Source organism: Paramormyrops kingsleyae, chromosome 20 (assembly GCF_048594095.1).
Source record: "Paramormyrops kingsleyae isolate MSU_618 chromosome 20, PKINGS_0.4, whole genome shotgun sequence".
Taxonomy (NCBI): Eukaryota; Metazoa; Chordata; class Actinopteri; order Osteoglossiformes; family Mormyridae; genus Paramormyrops; species Paramormyrops kingsleyae.
The window spans coordinates 17,575,245-17,594,237 of record NC_132816.1 but is presented as its reverse complement, the minus strand read 5'-3'; the positions used below and the strand labels follow the sequence as shown (position 1 = coordinate 17,594,237).

The window sequence follows — 18,993 nt, the reverse complement described above, 5'->3', positions numbered from 1 at the left end:
GAATATCAAAAGATGTACAGGTATCTAGATGGAGAAAAGTAATTTTCACAACACGTGTGCACGTGATTAAAATGACTTCCAGTGGTGCTGAAGGCAATACCCTTTCCACAAAATTAATATGATCATGTATGCCGAAGACATTCCTGTTGAGATCCCCGACTGTCAATCAATGACTATTGACAAGACTACCCCAGAGGCTACAATACATTTCCCACACATGGGTAACATCTGCAATAAGAGCAAATAAATGACGTTTATTTTATTTTTTTTTGGTGTTGGACATGCTCACACAGTCAGGTACTCCCTAAGCTTGTCCATGACGACACCCATCCGGTCAGAAGGAATCAGCATCACCGTGCGGAAAGGCTTCATAGGGATGTCGTCGAAGGACCATCGTCCGCCCAGGCAGGAATCGGCCTCCTCCTGGACTGAGTAGTTGAACTTTGTGGTCGCTTGCTGCAACAGGATAAACTTATTTAAAACCATCACTCTTCAGCCAATAGGAAGCGCTGTCACTCTAGCATGTGACACGAAGCAAAGAATGCTGGGAACAGGGACCCTCAAAAAGCTCTCAAATTAAACCATCCTTTATGTGAAAAATTTTAACTCTTCCTAATTAATGCGTGTGCGTTGCCTGGGCAACGACACCGGGGAGATCGCTGACATCACAGCCACGTGTACCTCATAGAAAAACTCCTCCTCTGCGTTACAGAACATCAGCTCCTCTTTCTGCCCAGTCTTCTTCTCCGCCATGTATGTCTTGCTGATCATCAGGCAGTAACGGCACCTGCTGCTAGGCTTGTTGGTCTTCTGGGCCTCTGCTATTTCGTCTCTGGAATTGGTGACACGATGTCACCAGCATTAAGGGGATTTCCATTTACAAAGGCTACCTTAACATTACAAGCCTCATTGTCCAATTCCAATATTATGCTCAGATCGGATTTGCTTATTTTGATGGTTCACATTCATAATCACCAGAGACCTGTACCTAACTGTAATGTGAACGCATCTGTCCTCCAAATCAGTTCTCATGTTTTTACACGAATCATCTGCAACAACAAAAAACGCTCAGTACATGCGCATTTGCAAAAAAACCACATGAATTCCGACCCGACCGTTCACATTCATGTCTTATGTCTACAAATTGGATACATATTCGATCTATGACCACATATGAAAGTGAATCAAATCTCATTTGAAAAGACTTGATTTGTGTGTCCACACAGCCCTGAAAAAAATCAGATCTCACATTCAGGCAAAAAATCGGATTTGACTCATCTGAGCTTGGTAGTGTGAATGTAGCCGAAGGGTTACTTTGGGGCAAGGCTACGCTTAACAAAGAGACTCTCTCTTTAAGGTGGGCCGTGGCCGACATCATGCATTAGTGCTGCGTGCCAGCATGCATTCAAAAACGACAGTCAGTAATGATACCGAAAAATAATGAACTGAAAGGACAGAAGGGAATTATATAATTGCACCCCTCCTGGTGGCTCTACTGAAAGACCAAATTAGAGAGGAATTCAGTGCTGTAGTGTGAGTGACAGGATCAATTCTTATCCGAGCGAAATGACCATCCAGTTACACAACAATTTAGTTCAATGAACTGAACTTGCAACCCGACTATGGGGTATGTTTCTACAGCATCATGCAGGCAGTGTTTGGGAAGTTACTCGCAAAAGTAATCCATTAAAAACAAAGGTGGAAAGTTCAGGTCCAGAAAGCCAGACCAAGGTTTTGCTTCAACCAACCAGCGGAGTGAGTAATTTCCCTAAGACTCAGGGCCCCCAGACTCAGGGCCCACATCTAAGACAGACCAGCTCGATGGGACTCACTGGAGCTGCTTGTGCAGGGGCAGGGCGATCTGGGGCGGCACGTTGATGAAACGCTCGCTGAGGAGCAGCCCCACCGGCTTGCCTGCGTCCTTCAGCGTCTTCTCCAGCTCCTCCACCACGCTGTGGGGACAGACCTTCTCACACTGGGCCAGCAGCAGCTCCTTGACCTGCTCCACACAGGGGACGCCCTGGCCAAACACACAGCAGAGAAGCACCACACCCGTCATCCGCCTCCATGCCATCACAATTCCTGCTGAAAGACAAACTGCATTGTGGTCACCATGGATACCAGAGAACAATACAGTGCTCACAGAAAGTCTTGAGACTCTTGCTTAATTCAGTAAAAATTGGTTTCGTAACAAAAGTCCACTGACCAGCAATGTTTAACATATCTGCACAGACATTTTATTAAGTGACATAATTTTTATGACTGACTAACTTCTTATCTTGGCATTTTGCTATTAATTGCAACTGTAGTCACTGGCTCCCAAAGGGATACTAAACACAAATGTTTGGTGTTTTTTGTTATTGCAAAAGTATTACTGAAAAGGCACCCAATGAGATTGCTTGGCAATGAACATTGTAACTCAGAACGATTTGAGTTTCAATGTATTGCTACTTGAATGTTTTAGTTAAAACCACTGGATGTTTCTAATGTGACATATACAAAGATTTAATAAATAAATAATGATTTTGGTTAGAAAACACCAATAAATTTGCAATAATTTTACTGAATTAAGCGAGTGCTCCAAGTCTTTCTGTGAGCACTGTACTTTCTGGACTATTCCTAAGAGTTTTAAAGGGTTTCAGTGTACAAATGTAGCAGATTTTGTAAAGAAAAGTACAATAAAAGGAACTTGATCAGTCCAATACTGAAAGGTTCGGCAGTTTGGAGCTCTAGTTTATACAAATACACAACATCCTACCTTTCTCTCTGTAAGGTTCAGCATGCTGATGAATCCAAACACTTCATCATCATCATCTTCATCATCACTGTCCTCTACCTCCCCTTGCTGATGGCAAATGGAAGAATGTCAGACAAGCAGCACTGATTCATACAGCAACACTCCTGTTTCTTATATCTGCCAAGGTATATTGATAATAACTGGTAAATGGTTCATTTCAGGGAAGCATGAAACACATTAGTGAAGGATAAGGTGCTCATTCATTTAAGTCGATTTCAGACACATCATCATTCTGAATTCTGGCTCATGTTTTGATGGATCTTACCCTGATGACACTACCAATGTGGTTCTGCTGTATGATGATGTCAGTCAGCTCCGACACATCTACATTAGCCTTTAAGAACAACTGATTCACAAGAAAGTGGGGAAAGGAGAGAACATTCAGTAAAAAAAGCATTAAAACTGTCACAAGCCGCTTTACAGACCATGCAGAAGTTGTTAAGATTTGTGTTAAAAGATGTCACTTTTAAATGTTGGTTAACACTGCTTGGTAACAAATATCAGCTCTTATTACACGGCTCTCTGGAATGCTTGATTCTGATTGGTCAGTTGAGACATTTGCAGGTTCGTTATTTTCAAATAATGACCGCTCCAAAGTAATAACGCATAGTCACGTGGTACTATATCGTTTCGCGGAAAGATAAAAATGTTATTTTAAAACAAATATGCCAATAAAATGTTTCAAATTCATATTCATGTCCATGTCATTTTCCTTATGTGGCATGTAGCCGCGTAATAAGCGGGATAATGTACAGGCAGCCGGTAGTTATCGCGAAATAAGCCCCTTCAGTGTGATACAAGCGGAGATCACACTGTCGGGGCTTATTTCTGCGATAACTACCGGCTGCCTGTACATTATCCCTTACTTAAGATCCAGGCACACGGACGGCTTTAAATATTCTTGATAAAATCAACTCCTATCTTGCTTTCATGGTACAGTATGACTTTGGGTCGCCTCTGATGACGTCATGTTTCCCATCACTGACCTGACACCGATACTTGCCTGTTGGAGCAGTTTTCTTATCCCGTTGAAATCATTATCTGAGATGGTATGGGCTTCAAAATCCACTATAACCTCCTGTAAAATTAATAACATTACATTTTGCTTTGTACATTATATCATGACTCAGTTCTATACATATAAATATTCATTCAGTTTGCTCAACTTCGGTCCATCTGTATTCGGAAGGGTAGGCCCGATGCGTGCAAAAAAGTGATTTACCTCGTTGATCTCTTCATTGGAGTTATTGCTGTCTTCCTCCCCCGAGTCGCCGCTCTCATCGAAGCTCCCTTCCGAGGAGTCGCTTCCACTCTCTTCGGGCTCCTGTCGCACTCCAACTGCTCGCCTTTTCGCCGACGAAGCCATGCCGCTTGACACACGCCTGATACGCAACTACAGATCATAGGTCATCGTATTCACGGTGCCGATACCGCAGGGTAACTGAGCGCTTGTATCCGCCATGACGGCTCTAAATATACAGCAAAAGGCCACGTTAAATCCGCTGTGGGCGCCATCTTGCCGCTAGATTCCTGGGATCTATTTGGCCTAGACCATTTGCGAAAGTAGGGGAGAACATATTTATAAGAATCGCCAATATAATTGCAAACAGACGAAAAACCCATCAACTCTAACTAATTAAACTTGAATTACCTTAAGTTTTAATAACAAATGTCTATTTTACTAGTATATCTTAAACTGATATCCATTACATCCATTACCCTCTTTAAAGCCATAGACGCGTCCATAGTTTAGCTTCCGGGTTCAGCTGAAAAGGGGCTATGGTGTCAGAATTGGCTCTTCTCGGTCTACTTCGGGAGATCATGCTTATTCTCATAATTTTGCTCACATTTTGAGTTGCTTTTATAAAACAGCGTGGCTCAATGAGACTGCAGAATAACAGTACACAGGTATAATATATGCAATACTGGCATGATACGACATTAAAGGGGTTATAAATGTCCTGTCAAAGCTATATGTTGGTTATCTTTGAAGCTCCTTGACAGCTCTGAATTTTTATATTGATTAGTATTACATCGTTATTCCAACAAGGTAAACAGTTGTAGTTACCGTATATATTTATAGGTTTCCTTGTCCTGTTCTTTGGTATTCCCATTAATTGCTTTGAGAAAACGTTTCTTTCAAAATGTATGTACGGCACGAAAAAGGTATGTGCTTAACAACAAGCGATATTAGTCCTTTTTCCCTGAACTTTCTAAATAATTTATGGAATACAGCTAGGAATAGTTAATTGACACTGGGGGTAAAAATTGTGGAAACACTTCTAGTTATTAGAGATTGCAGAACTTTATCCAAGTGTTGCTCCAGTTACTTATTTAATCGTCCAATATATGACATTTGTAAACACTCTTTGGTTGTTTATAAACATTACCTCCGGTATTCGTGTAGTAATTTTTAAAGCGTAATGCTGAGTGTATCCACAATTTTGGCCACTAGTGTATTTTCTGTATACTATTTTTAGTGTGCATCACATTTAATATTGTCCTTGTGTCATGACCGGTAACAAATGCTAAAGCTATTTAACATGCTTGTCTGTTGTCGTTTGTATCTGGTAATCCTGTTTGTCAGAAGATGACCTGACTCTTCGGGATTTCCATATCAGCACACAACACAAGTGTGTGTTCATCACACGTACAGGGTGGATCTCCTGCTTACTCCTAGTGCACATTACATTTACCCGCATTGTCAGCTTCAACTACACTGTAATGTGGCTACACTGTGACGTTCCTCCCTGCAGGGTCACTCGTTGTTTTGGCATTTTCTTGTATTTATTTTTGCACATTCATTTTTAAGAATTCTTGAGGTAACTAATGTCAGGATGAACTTATTGCTGCTTAAAGAACCGAAAGAAGATGATTCTGGTCCTGATCCTTACATCAAGGTAGCTATAAACATATAACTTTGTGTGTTAATGTATTCATTTGTATATGTAAGCAAAAATGATAACTTCTGGAAGGACAAGCTGACATGGAGGTAAATGCATTTGTGATATGATCATTTCATTTAGACCAAGGTATAGGCAACAAAATTACCATATTTAGAAGTGTGGTAATATTTACTATTGCTTGATTGCTGAGATGTTGATGTACGTGGTGTAACTGCATTGCTGACTTTTCTCTTGGCGGCCCCAGGAGTTGGAGTTGCTTGGACACAACGCTACGTTGATTCCAGTCTTGTCTTTCACGTTTGTGTCCCTCGAGACACTGTGTCAAAAGGTAAACTCCATTTCTCATCAAAATGCTTATATCTTGGAACCTTTTCATGTTTCTACCCTTATTTGTATTCCGGTGAAATTGTGGGAACGGCGAAAATACGTACATTAATTTTTATGTGTTTTTTGTATTCGAACAGCTTCTTCAGCCTGAGAAGTTTGGAGGCCTTATCTTCACCAGCCCCAGGGCAGTGGAGGCTGCTAGGGCGTGTTTGGAAGCTCATAGTAAAATGGAGGGTAGGTGGACTTATTAATTTTAAACAATGTGTCAGGTATTAACATAGAGGTAGATACATATACATGAGAATGCGAACTCCCAGCCCGCCGTCCTGATCGAGTTGGAAACACTGCATTGACTGTAAATGTCCCATAGAGGTCACCATTAACTAGAAGTTTACAGTTACTTTGAGATTGGCTTTTTCCTGCCCACAATCAACTGCCAGACCTTCTGTTGTCATTCTTAAATGGAGAAGAATTTATAATGCATATATATTTTTAGGTTCCTAGATTTTTGGACACTTCCAGCAATTCTTTATAGCACATGTAAATTGTTCTGCACTTTGACGTTGTATATCCTTGTGAATTCCTAATGTGACTCAAAATCTCCATCTGTACTGAATGATAATTTACATCTTATTATTGATAACCTCCATACTGACATTCATCAAAATTGGGAAAGAAAATGTTTTCTTTAAAAATGGCCCAAAGGATTTAGCAGGAAAACTCAGAAATTACCTTCTAGGCCAGGGTTCTTCAACTCTAGACCTCGATTCTAAATCCAGGCCGTGTTTTCAGTTCCCCCAGGTAGTTGTTTAATAATTACTGATTGGTCAGTGGCTTCACACCTGACTGACAGGTAAAGGAAGGCTGGAAAACCAGCAGTGCTCGGACCTCGAGGACCGTGATTTGAATAACCCTGTTCTAGGCAGTAAACAGTATAATCTGACACTCTTCTCTTGGGGAACATTTTAACTGTATACGTAATTTTGGAAAGAAGTCAAATTGCTCTGTTCCACAGCATTATTTTTGTGAATTTCTGTTTTTCTATTTTCTCACGATTTGTTTCTGACAAGTAAAAATACCAGAAAGTTTATCTCCTAAGTATTTAATTATTAACGAGTGAGTTGGGTTTGTCTGATTTGTGTTGCTTTAATTTGACCCATTTTCCTTCAAGGAGAAGAGAGACAGAAATTGTCTTTTTTCTTGTTAGAGCCATCATTACAGGCTGTGTACAATCACATGATTGAAGCTTTTCTTTAAGGAGACACCTTGAAGTTTGTGCCGGAGGTGCCACGCATGGGCATCTTATTTGTGAATCTCTGAGCTAATCAAAGAACCCTAGGAGCATAAAAAATAGTTTGAAATAATTTAAAAAAATATTCCGTCATTTACACTGCATCAGAACATCAGTTTTTGTTTAGTATAGTGCATATTGCAGGCAGTTTGATAATGAATTCCGTTTAAGGTCTTTCAATCAGAGGTAATTGAAACACCAAAAAAATAATCACAGAATGCCAATTTTGGACAAAATATGAAAATTATTCCCATTCCATTTCAATGAAAGTATTCACTTAATGCCTTTAGAAAACAAATGTTTATAAAATAAGAATGAAACATGCAGCAGTAAACAATATATACAAACGGCTCGATCCTTGATGACAGAAACTGTAACGCTCTGTCAGACTGACTCAGTTTTTCTGTCTGCAAGCTCCTGCCCAGCATTTTGAGGGGGATTGAAACAGTCCATCACATCTTTTGACGAACCGAGCAGCTGTCAAACTGTGCACTTCCTGTCGTATTAGGAATAATGCATGTAAATGCATGTAAATTTATGTGAAATAATTATGTTTCCATTTCACAGTGCACCTTGTTGCAATGAGAAGGAAAACAAATCCAAACATAAGAAATGTGGCGGGGAAAGTTTATTTTTTCCCTAAATTGTGCATTGCCTGTGCGTCTTATCAGAAACATATCCTCCCTAGCCTAGTTAATAATAAGTTTTTCTTTGGTCTCTATCACTGCAATATTAGCCTAAGCGTGAATCCTGTTCGTATTGGTGCATCGCTGCCTGTTGCAACCACAGTGTAACATGCCCTGCATAGGGTGTCATCACCCGGTTGTATGTTTCCATGACGATTGCTGGTATAGGAGCCCTTTCGGGAATGCGCGTTCTGTTTCAGTGACAGTCTGACGGCTGTGTTCTGCAGAGTGGGACGCCTCGGTGAAGGACAGATGGAACGTGAGACTCGTCTACGTCGTCGGGAAGGCCACGGCTGCCTTGGGTACGTCGCTGGCCTCGTTACCTGCCCGTCTGCTTTCGCCGATGCTGGCCGATTAGCGTCACGCTGATCCGGAGCCTGTGAGGCGGTATACGCCCTACATATCACAGTCCATATGACAGCTTTCACTCACAAAGACGGCAGCGCAACCAAAGAGCCTTCGAGATATAAGGAAAACATACATTCAGCACTGTGCAGAGGTCTTAATGAGTCAAGTAAAATGTTTAAGGCTATTCATCTGGATTATAAGTGCATATTTGTTAGGAAAAAATGCAGTTTAACATTAAAACATGCATATCAAGAGTAACACAATATAAGCTAGCAATAACTTCTTGTGTTCTCCAAAAAGTTACTGATCTCCTGTTGGATGGCTAGATGAACACCGCTTCAGTTCCCAAACCTCTCCTCAGGGGCACCTCAGCCATTCAGTGTATTCATTAAATTTCGCCACCAGCTCAATTAATTAAACGCCTCAGTTATATAACTCAGTCAGCTATTGATTAGCCAAACACGGAATGTTAGTGGTTGAGTCAAAAAACACATGTATGGTTGGGTGACTTATGGAGAGGTTTCCAAGGTGACACACTTTGCCAAACATAACATCATAGCTTTAAACTAACATGAAGATCATCAAAGCCTTTTCTGTGACTTTTGCACAGTCCTGTGCGTACCGCAACAAAGCGATCTTATCGAATAAAAGTGGTTCATAATTTGGGGAGGTGATTCTGAAAAGGGTGAAGGGGGGAAGGTGAGGGAACTGAGGAAGTGTGATGGGGCACGTGAGCATGAGGGCTTAAATATCACAGCAGCTTCCTGGGGGGGGGGGGGGTTGATGGTGTAGACAGCCAGAGCTGCACCTTGCCAGTCACGGCGACGTTTGTAGGGCAGACATCGCATAATGAGATGTGGTTTCACGGCTGTTACACTGTGTCCGCTCTGTCCCGCTCACTTCCAGATTTTAGGGAATTTAAGAGCATTTTTGTATTATCGGAATAAAACGAATGTCCTCCATCTGATGGGGTGGATTTCATAGGTCCTGCCTTTCCTTTTATGTTCAGAGAGGTGAGATGGTGATTCATTGGGGGGGTGGGCATCTTTTGTTCAGGCTTAGCCGTATAGCTCCAAAGCACCTGCATGGTCCCTGATGGTTGTGTCTTTAAGCTGATGGGTCGCTAATTGTAACAGCCCCCCCCCCCCCACAGAAAGCAGGAAATCAGCCCTCCACGAATCTCAGTTTGCTGTCGAAATGAAACCTGTGTCCAGCTTGTCAGGGGTGTCAGTTACCCCCCCCCCCCCCGGGTGCGATGTAGATCTAAAGAAGGTCGGGGGGGAGCAGGGCCAGAAGCAGCGCACCTCCTCTGTGCTGAGACCATGACCAAGCGCTTGGTTGAGCTTCACACAGGAAGCCAGCAACGTGTCACACTTTCAGTATTTAGGCAGACCGACTGGACGATGGTAAATTCTGTTCTAAGTGGCGCTTATTTAATAATTAATATTTGGCTCTGTCTGATTTGCGTTCCTTTAATTTGAGCCAGTTTTCTGCACCGTTGCCCTTCTTTTATCAAATGTAATCGGTTTCGTCCGAAGCTGAACACCCACTCTCTGTTTTGACTGCCGAAGCCCTTAAGGGTCACAGGCCCGAGCTCCCCGCAGGAAGTGACATCGCTCCCATCGGCGCCGGCCACACTTTTAATAGTTCACACCACCTGGGATCATCTCAAACATGGTCAGTCACCCCCCCCTCCCCACCCCCACCCAGAGCCCCTACCATCTGTCAGAGCTGCTGAATAACTGCCCCAGATCAGACAGAAAGCAGAAGCTTACCTGTCCAGGTGGACATTACCTCCCCATCTCCTATCCTGTACTTTCCTGAGTACCGCCAGTGCAGTGCAGTGCAGCGTGTGTGACGTATTCCTAGGAGCACCTGTTGCACTCACTCTCCGACGCACCTACGTGTCTGCGGGGCCCGTCCCGCCCACTCAAGGTGGTGTCATAGCGACACACGTAAACATTAATGTCCGAACGCTTTGTTTTTTCCCCAGTGAGGAGCCTGGGGCTGGTTCCGCAGGGTGAAGATTCCGGAACGGCGTCCGTGCTCTCGCGGTTTATCCTGGAAAGTATGTAAACGAGCGTGCTGGCTCTCTGTCTAACAAGGACGGCCTGTCTCCTTAACATGGGCTGCTGGGCTCTCCACCCCGTAGCCACGACACGGGGCGTGAAAAGGAACATCTCCTGACTGCGGAATGTGTGCGTCTCCTAGATGCAGCAGATGAACCCCAGAAATCACCCTTCCTCTTTCCCTGTGGCTCAATCAAAAGAGAAGTCCTGCCTACCACTTTGAGAGAGCATGGTAACTCTCCTTAGTTTCATACTTCACACTTATGGAATTCTGGGATCTGAACCAACGACCTTCTGATCGAATGCACAGCAGCCTAATCTGACCCATTTTATTTTTCAGATCCCGTTCTGTTAATGCGTTTTCCTCGTGTTTGTGCATGTTCAGGCTTTTGTAACAGTAAGCACAGGCCAGCCAATCGTGACGTGACGCATGTCCCGCCTGTCGCCCATAGGGGTGCCCCTGGAAACGCTGACTGTCTATCAGACGGCCCAGCATCCGGACCTGGAGAGGAACCTGACAGGCTATTTCTCGGAGAAGGTAAGTCGGAGGGAAGGACCGTGGGTGCTGAGGCATCTCGGAAATCTGCGGGCGTCGTGCTGGGGCTCTGGACTTTGTGAATGAGGAGCAGCACACTGTGGGTTTTAGACAGCTGCCCCCCCCCCCCCCCCCCCCACCCCAAACTACAAGACGAGTCTGCCAATTTCCCTTTCGTGAGCTGAGTATTACAAGTTGAAGCACTGTGTTCTGTGGTAATCACTGCCTTTGCGTACATGGGGGGAGATTAAGGCAGATCAGTCTGCCCCAGTCGCTGCCTAACTGTTGAAGAGGTTCTGCAGCAGTGAAATCCTCTCCACAGAACCCGAGCAGTACTTTAACAGCCAAAGCTCTCTTTAAAAGCGCTAAAACCCCAGGCTACGCCTGTCTTGCCACGCATGCCACTGGACTTGCCCCGCCCACACGTTAATGGGCCGTTTTCCCGGGAACGCGCAGGGTGTTCCAGCGAGCGTGGCCTTCTTCAGCCCGTCGGGAGTCCGCTTCTGCTTGGAGACGGTGCGCAGGCTGTCGGGCCCCGACCTGAGCCGGATAAAGGTAAACGCCGTTCCCTTTAGCCTCGCCTGTTCCGCTGCCGTCCTGTAGGTGGCGCTGGTCAACCTCCCCGAAATTTGCTGCTTCTTACTTCACCTGCTGCCAACGCTTTGGGCCCTACAAGCAGTCTGACAGGGTACCATCCCTGCAGACCCCCCCCCCCCCCCCCCCATCACCCTGGCACACCCTCTCACAGCCTGGCTTATTGTCTCACTTGTCTAACCCAGGAAGCACAGTGCACGAGGCAGGGGACACCCTGGATGTAATGTTAGGCAGTCTGGTATTTAGTTGTAGCAGTGATGACTGCCATTGCTGTCTGACAGTTCCAGGCTAACCAGTAATCACTTTACGCTTGATGAGGATGCTGCGTTTCAGCGTTAAATCAGATGTTTAAATGGCTCCACCCTCCACAAGCCTACAGGTCAGAATCCCTTCCTCATGAAGGGTGCTCTTTTGCAGTCTTTAAATAGACCTTCGAAATAAAGTCCTCTCATTGTGCTTCGCTCCTAGCCTGCAATTAAACACCGTCTGCCCTAATCCCCTTTAAAGGGCCCATTCTTACAAAAAATGAAAGAAGCGATTGATTAATCGATGGATACAGGCCGCTGTCTGCCCGGTCCCGATCTGCCCAGCGTGAGGGGTCAGGAATCAGGAACTGGAGTCACTGGGGTTGAAGGTTTTCAGCTCGTTCGTGAGATAGCCAGACACTCCTAACCGTGCGATATCCGCCACGAGAAGAGGCAGAAACTTAATATACTTTTATTAATAAAGATTCATTTTAAAAATGTATCACTGTAGCCGGAAGCTAAGTCATAAATTATAATTCAGTTTTATGAGTTTGGTGTTGAGGCTTATTATTCACGCTGCCTGAAGTGTATATAATTTGTCTCATATTATTTAAGTAAAATTAAAAAACCAAATAATGAAAATATTTACAGGTATGAGTGCTGAAAGGTCAGTGCACGGCTGTGGTGACAGCGAGGGAGATATTTTACACGTAAGAGAGTTTGCGGGCACTGAAACTAGAGCAGAATCAATGTCGATCGGCAGAATCCTTTAGACCCGTGTTTCCCAATCCGGTCCTCGGGGACCCACAGTCGGTCCATGTTTTTGCTCCCTCCCTCCAGACAGTCCACATTACGGGGAGCAAAAATGTGGACTGTCTGTCGGTCCCCGAGGGCCGGATTGGGAAAAACACTACTTTAGGCAGAAGAGGGGTGTGAGTCTTGGTGGGAACGGGGAGCATTCATGGACCCATCAACCATTACACATGAGTTCCATTTAAGGAGAAATTAATTCTGGGTTATAATTTACATTCAAACCTGCAGTTTTTTTTCCCCAAATAAGCCTGGTGGCCTAGGGTGTATTCTGAAGTTGGTTTAAAAAGCTTGGTCATCAGATCTTCACTACGGCGTAGGTTTAATTTTAGGCCAGCCAGATGGTCCTCATATCAACACAATTAACAATTTGTGCATGTTGATATAAAAAGATCTGCCTCTTTGATATCTCCTGCCTGCAGGCTTGGACACAGACACCTTCTTTCAAGGATGCTGTTTTGACGTACCCAACAAGCTTAATTAAAGGGAGCTTGTTTCGTTACCGATATTTGACCTTTCTCCACTTGACGGCTCACTCTGAAAGGTGGCTGAGTTTCAGATCACAGTCTGCATCGTGTTCATCTCGGAGCAGAAAATGGGGGGATTTAAAGTTGTGGTAATTGCAGAGCTTCTCTTTGTCATGCCGCACGAGCTCACCGATGCCAGCCAGAACAGAGAGGGATTCTGGGTCTCTTCCCACAGTTTGCCGCCATTGGACCCACCACGGCCGACGCCATGGTCGCGGAAGGCCTGACAGTCAGCTGCACCGCGGAGAAGCCGACAGCCCAGCATCTGGCTCATGGAATCGAGCAAGTCCTACAGTGACCACCGTGGCCACTCATCCCTGCAAGACAAATCATCCTATGTCAAAGAAAGCACGTCACCAATATCATTGACGCTGAACGTTTGCGACAAATATCGCCATGCAAAGGATTTTGTTAACGAGGCAAAAGTATCCTGCTAATGTAATGCATATTGTAACAATGGTATTTCAAGTAAATATTTTTGTGAGGCATTTTGCTGATGCAAAATGTTTGATCTTCTTTGTAAAGTGTATTGACGTGTAATAAATGACACAATTTTAACGCGCGTTGCGTGTCCCTTTGATGAGGTGCCAAGTAAAAGTCTATCAAACGAAATATTTAAAATGTCACTCAAATGTAGGACCAAGAGCCTGTTTTATTCATAAAACACCTCATTTTTAAAAAGCAGTACAAATGTAATTATGCAAAACGTAAACATAATTTTAAATTCTGATGTAGTAACAAAAAACAACAATTAAGCGTTTATATGAATAAACAAAGTGCATTCCCTAGATTTTTTTGTGCACTGTAAAAAAATACTCCCCACACGGACAAATGCCTTTTTTATATTAATTTGCATCAGCTTTCCAACACCATTTTTACAATTGCCTTTTTAAGTGTAGGTTTTGCTGCTTGTGTGCGAAATCGCCGGGTTGTTGAGCGGAGAGCGAAGCCGCGGCAGGTGCGCCGGTCCGCAGCTGCTCCGACGCGCTTTTATCACCCCCGTGTCACCGCTGCACGCTCCCGTATCAACCTGAACATTCAACCTGAAACAAAGTGATATGCAATTAACGGAGGCCTGCAAAGTGCGTATTATTCACCCGCAACCCATGATCACAAACGAATATCTCATTTTCAAATAGGCCTAAACGCCCCAGTTCGTTTCCAAAGCGCTGCGCAGACTTCGCACCAAACCGTTACTCCGCAAAAGGAGGGGTGCGCAAAATAAAAGATCGCGGCGCCCTCAATGACTCCAGACATACCTTATTAGGCGAGTGGTCCTTTTTCTGGACAGCATACATGTGAGCGAAGTTTTCTGAACAGAAGATAGCGACATTACATTGCGATCACGATGCTGATATGGACGCAGCTGACTTCAATCTTCCTCTTGACGGACGTCGTTACTGTTCATACCGAGAAGATATTTCACAATAGAGACCATTCCGACGTTGACGTGCACGCTCCGCACCACGCCGAGCTCATCGTTGACACAGATACTGCACGGGTAAGCATTCAAAACTCCCTGAACTGGAAAACCCATATATATTGCAATTTTTTATTCAATTATTATACAAAGGCTTTTGTAATACTTATTCCTGTATAGATGCGCAATAAATTTATTTTACGCGTGCATATATTTAATTCATCAGTGATGTATTAAGATAACGTAAACTATCCCCATCATTTTCCGATTCCAAATACAATTTCATAGCTGCGAAACATTAGTTTAATTTCAACTATACCTATGTGTTTCTGTACACGTTTTCACAAATGCTCATGGGCCTTTTACCTTCTAGAAAGGGCTTGATTTCCATTTTGTCTTTTCAGCAATTTCTGTCGAAGTATGGCTTTTTGAAGCCACTCAGACTAGACGAAAGCCAATCGAAAGAAGCAGACTATATCCTAGGTGGAGAGCGGCTTCATATGCGTATTCAGGAAGGGCGTTCCGCATCTCGGACGGGGATTGAGACCGATGTTAGTGCCAACATCCCAGATCTCATCTCAGGCCTCAGACAGTTCCAGGTGATGTCTGGCCTGCCGGAAACGGGCGTTTTTGATGATGCTACCAAAGCTGCTATGAACAAACCAAGGTGTGGAGTCCCGGACAGATTATCTCCCACTGGCTCATCTGTGAAAGACAATTCCACTGGCTCATCTGTGAAAGACAATTCCACTGGCTCCTCTGTGAAAGACAATTCCACTGGCTCAGCACCTGCTGACCCTGTAGCCAGTAACGCTACAATCAACATCACGGATGACCAAAGTGACCGGAATCTAAAGCCAGCCAGCCCCCGACAGAAGAGGCATCTCCTAACCCTTCTGTCCAAGAGGCGGTCAAAACAGGAAGCCGGCAACCTCAGGCAGATAGCCTTCTCCAAGCAGCTGCTGAAATGGAGACTGATTGGCGAGGGCTACAGCAGCCAGCTGTCCATCGACGACCAGAGGTACATCTTCAAGCTGGCCTTCCGGATGTGGAGTGAAGTATCACCTCTAGATTTTGTGGAGGACGTGCACTCACCCCTGGCTGAAATTGACATCAGGCTTGGGTTTGGGACTGGTGAGTCAGTTGTGTGTTAAATCAGAGCTAGATGAGATTTTAACAACTTTAAAGTATTAGTTGAATTCTCCTCAAACAAGCTTGATAGACCAAATGGCCTCCTCTCATTTGTAAATTTCTTATCATCTTTAGTAATCCAAAGATTGTTGGTTGAACTCCCACGAGGAGCCGTACTGTAATGCTTTGTAACTACAGTAATATCTAGCTTTATAAATTTGTTTTGAATAATTGCATCAGCCAACCAACTAAAGTTTGCATTGTGATTGTTGATTTGGTTGCCAAAAGGTTTGTAGATTAGCACACTGTGAATCAGCACTCTGTGAATGTAGACCTGTAGAATGACACCGGAGCTTCCTTTTGAGCATGTAGCTATCTGTAACGTCCTGCAGGAAGACACTTGGGTTGTACTCAGGCTTTCGACGGCGCTGGGCAGGAGTTCGCTCACGCCTGGTTTCTGGGCGACATTCACTTTGACGACGACGAACACTTCACTGCTCCCAACACTGGCTACGGAATCAGCCTTTTGAAGGTGAGCTTCAGACAGTGAGATCAACCCAACTCAATTGGGAACTCTCGACAAAATGCTGGACTAACTGTTGAGTCAAGACATGATAAGATATCTGGCCAGAGATGATGAGTCCAAGCAGTTCTAATGAATCTTACTAACTTTGAGTAAATGATGGATGAGAAATTGTATATAATTCAGCTGATGGGGCTAAATGTTAGGCAGAGGAATCAGTTGACCATGCAGCATTGACCAACCGTGTCCATCTTGTCTCGGTTTCCGTCTGGTAGGTGGCAGTACATGAGATCGGCCATGTTCTGGGTCTGCCGCACATCTTCCGGCCAGGTTCCATCATGCAGCCCAGCTACCTCCCGCAGGACACCGGGTTCGAGATCGACTGGCTGGACAGGAAAGCTATTCAGAAGCTTTATGGTGAGACCTGACTGTCCATCTTGTCCTAGAATTGATTAACAAATAGTGTGTTTATACATATATACATACACACAAAAATGAGATATTTTGGCTCATTTTCCAGGAGGTATGTATTGAATTATATTCTGTCATCTTGCACATTTTCAGTGTTTTCAGTGACCTCCTCTGAATTAGTTGAGAAAAAATACAAAAGTCTTTCCATCCATTTTCCTTACCAGTGTTGGCTTGTGCAGTGAATGCAAGTGATTTAAAAAATATTTTAACCCTACAGGAGTTTTATCAACATGTTCTGAATTGAACTATTCTGACTAATTTAGACATTATTTCTGTGGGCGGCAGATACATTTAGGCAAAGGAAGCCACATCTAACATTGTTAATATAAGTGATGTGGAACAGTAGCACTAATCATATTTGCAATAAAAGTTCTTGACGTTAAATGTTTATCAGAGTCTCCCTGGGCCTAAAACGCAGATAATTACTGTCCTAGCAGCAAATTGTGATGGCAGCAGGTGTACAATGACCTACTTTAGGTTTTCTGTTTTTCCTGAGATGTTCCTGAAAATAGCAGCTTAAAAAGTGCATATTTCCATCCCTATGAAATCATTACTATGAGTGTCCACATAACAGCTCATGTTAAACGCAACTAAATGTACAACTGTGTAAATCTCACCAATACATTGACCTATGTTAATGCTTCTCAAGACTAAATTTGTTCAGGAGCTGTGCTTGACAGTGAGCTCACCCTCCTGCAATTCCCTAAGGTGGGTGCAGAGGGCACTTCAGCACAGTGTTCGACTGGATCAGGAAAGAGCGGACCCCGTATGGTGAGGTCGTGGTCCGATTCAACACCTACTTCATGCGGGGCGGCTGGTACTGGATGTATGAGAACCGGAATAATAGAACCCGGTACGGGGACCCGGTGGCGGTACAGATGGGATGGCACGGTGTCCCCAGCAATGGCGTGGATGCCTATGTGCACGTGTGGACGTGGACCACCGATGCCGCCTACTTTTTTAAAGGTAAATGCACCGCAATGCATGATGGGAAACTGGGAAATTATCTGGAGGATCGTGCCTCTTGCCTCTTGAAGGAGAATTTAGCTCGGGCTTGTCTGCACAAATTATCGGTTGCAACAGGTACTCAGTACTGGAGGTACGACGGTGAAAACGACGAGGCGTTTACCGAGGACTCTGAGGGCTGCAGGTACCCGCGGCTTATCTCTGAGGGCTTCCCTGGTGTCCCCAGTCCCATTGACACCGCCTTCTATGACAGGAGGGACTCCCTAATCTATTTCTTCAAGGGCAAGGATGTAAGGACAACATTTCAGGTTTTAATGAAAGGAGACATTTTCTGAGCCATTTGTAATTCAAGGTCTGTTAAAGAACCACGCAGAATATGGGTCTTTTTGTGTGCACAGATTTTCCAGCAATGCATGTGAAGTTCTTACTTCTGTGTGGCAATCATGATGTCATGACCCTCACGGCTGAATGGTGGTCAGACTGACTAATTTCCCGCAGGTTTACGCCTTTCACGTGGGGACACACGCCGTGGTGAGCGGCTACCCAAAGAAGATCAGGGAGGCTTTCCCTGCCTTGGTGCCTGGTGACCACCCAGTTGGCCACCTGGATGCAGCCTACTTGTCTTACACCCATAATGCCGTTTTCCTGCTGAAGGGCACACGCTTCTGGAGGCTCCTGGGCACCCGGGAACAGAGGCTCAAGCCCTCTCTCCCCCGAAATAGCCTGCTGCCAGGCAAGGAGGTGGACCAGCAGTGGTTCGACATCTGCGATGTGCACAAAACTAACCTGAAGATGTTAGGCTGACGAGAGATACGGTCATTTGACCATTTGTGCAACTTATTTAGTCTTCCCTTCCCATGAGACCAACACTAATTGATTCCCTTATTAATCCGGTTCATGTTTCAATGGACCTTCATGTTTCTAGACTAAACCTTTGCAGTCTCAATCAGTCCGTGTCTCGAGACTAACGCTTCATTCCACTTTCATAATTTCAATCCTTGACTCAGATGCAATATCAACCGTTCTTTCCCACTTGTGGGAGTTTTGATTACAAAAATAAATGTTCTGAGGGAAAAGGGAAAATGATTGGTTCAGAGAGATAACCAATCGGATTGTAGAGAAGGTGAGTTCAAGCAACTAGAGGAGGGGGGACCAAGAGATCTGATTGGTTGGTCCCGCCTCCTCTAGTTGGTTAGACCCACCTTCTCTATAATCTGATTGGTTATTTCTCTGGACCAGTCATTTTTGTGAGCTTCTTTCCCCAGTATCAGGTCCAGGTCACGTCTGGTGGCCAGCTCTTGCATCCAGGGTCACAAGGAGCATGACCAAACAGGCCCCATGGGTAAT

The 18,993-nt window shown here is 44.4% G+C and overlaps 3 protein-coding genes across 4 annotated transcripts; 2 read left to right on the top strand and 1 right to left on the bottom strand.

Moving 5' to 3' along the window:
* Positions 1 to 234: 234 nt before the first annotated feature.
* bccip (BRCA2 and CDKN1A interacting protein) lies at positions 235 to 4,265 on the bottom strand. Its single transcript, XM_023830995.2, has 7 exons — positions 4,020 to 4,265; positions 3,801 to 3,875; positions 3,063 to 3,143; positions 2,759 to 2,845; positions 1,833 to 2,020; positions 682 to 832; positions 235 to 456 (listed from the first exon to the last, which is right to left on the bottom strand). The coding sequence occupies exons 1-7, from the start codon at positions 4,161 to 4,163 to the stop codon at positions 286 to 288; spliced, it is 897 nt and encodes a 298-aa protein (XP_023686763.1). The 5' UTR covers positions 4,164 to 4,265; the 3' UTR covers positions 235 to 285.
* Positions 4,266 to 4,554: 289 nt separating this feature from the next.
* uros (uroporphyrinogen III synthase) lies at positions 4,555 to 13,693 on the top strand. Of its 2 annotated transcripts, XM_023831018.2 has the most exons (10): positions 4,562 to 4,705; positions 5,610 to 5,697; positions 5,948 to 6,031; positions 6,168 to 6,264; positions 8,235 to 8,309; positions 10,349 to 10,423; positions 10,567 to 10,656; positions 10,877 to 10,962; positions 11,416 to 11,514; positions 13,311 to 13,693. In XM_023831018.2, exons 2-10 carry the CDS (start codon positions 5,635 to 5,637, stop codon positions 13,431 to 13,433), a joined length of 792 nt encoding a protein of 263 aa, XP_023686786.1. In that variant the 5' UTR covers positions 4,562 to 4,705; positions 5,610 to 5,634; the 3' UTR covers positions 13,434 to 13,693. The 2 variants fall into 2 exon arrangements, with proteins under 2 accessions (XP_023686787.1, XP_023686786.1); XM_023831019.1 differs by lacking the exon at positions 5,610 to 5,697 and having other exon boundaries at positions 4,555 to 4,705.
* A 790-nt stretch (positions 13,694 to 14,483) lies between these two features.
* On the top strand, positions 14,484 to 18,765 carry mmp21 (matrix metallopeptidase 21). The gene is made up of 7 exons (XM_023831020.2): positions 14,484 to 14,636; positions 14,960 to 15,689; positions 16,079 to 16,218; positions 16,485 to 16,626; positions 17,389 to 17,646; positions 17,764 to 17,936; positions 18,145 to 18,765. Exons 1-7 carry the CDS (start codon positions 14,484 to 14,486, stop codon positions 18,448 to 18,450), a joined length of 1,902 nt encoding a protein of 633 aa, XP_023686788.1. The 3' UTR covers positions 18,451 to 18,765.
* Positions 18,766 to 18,993: the final 228 nt, after the last annotated feature.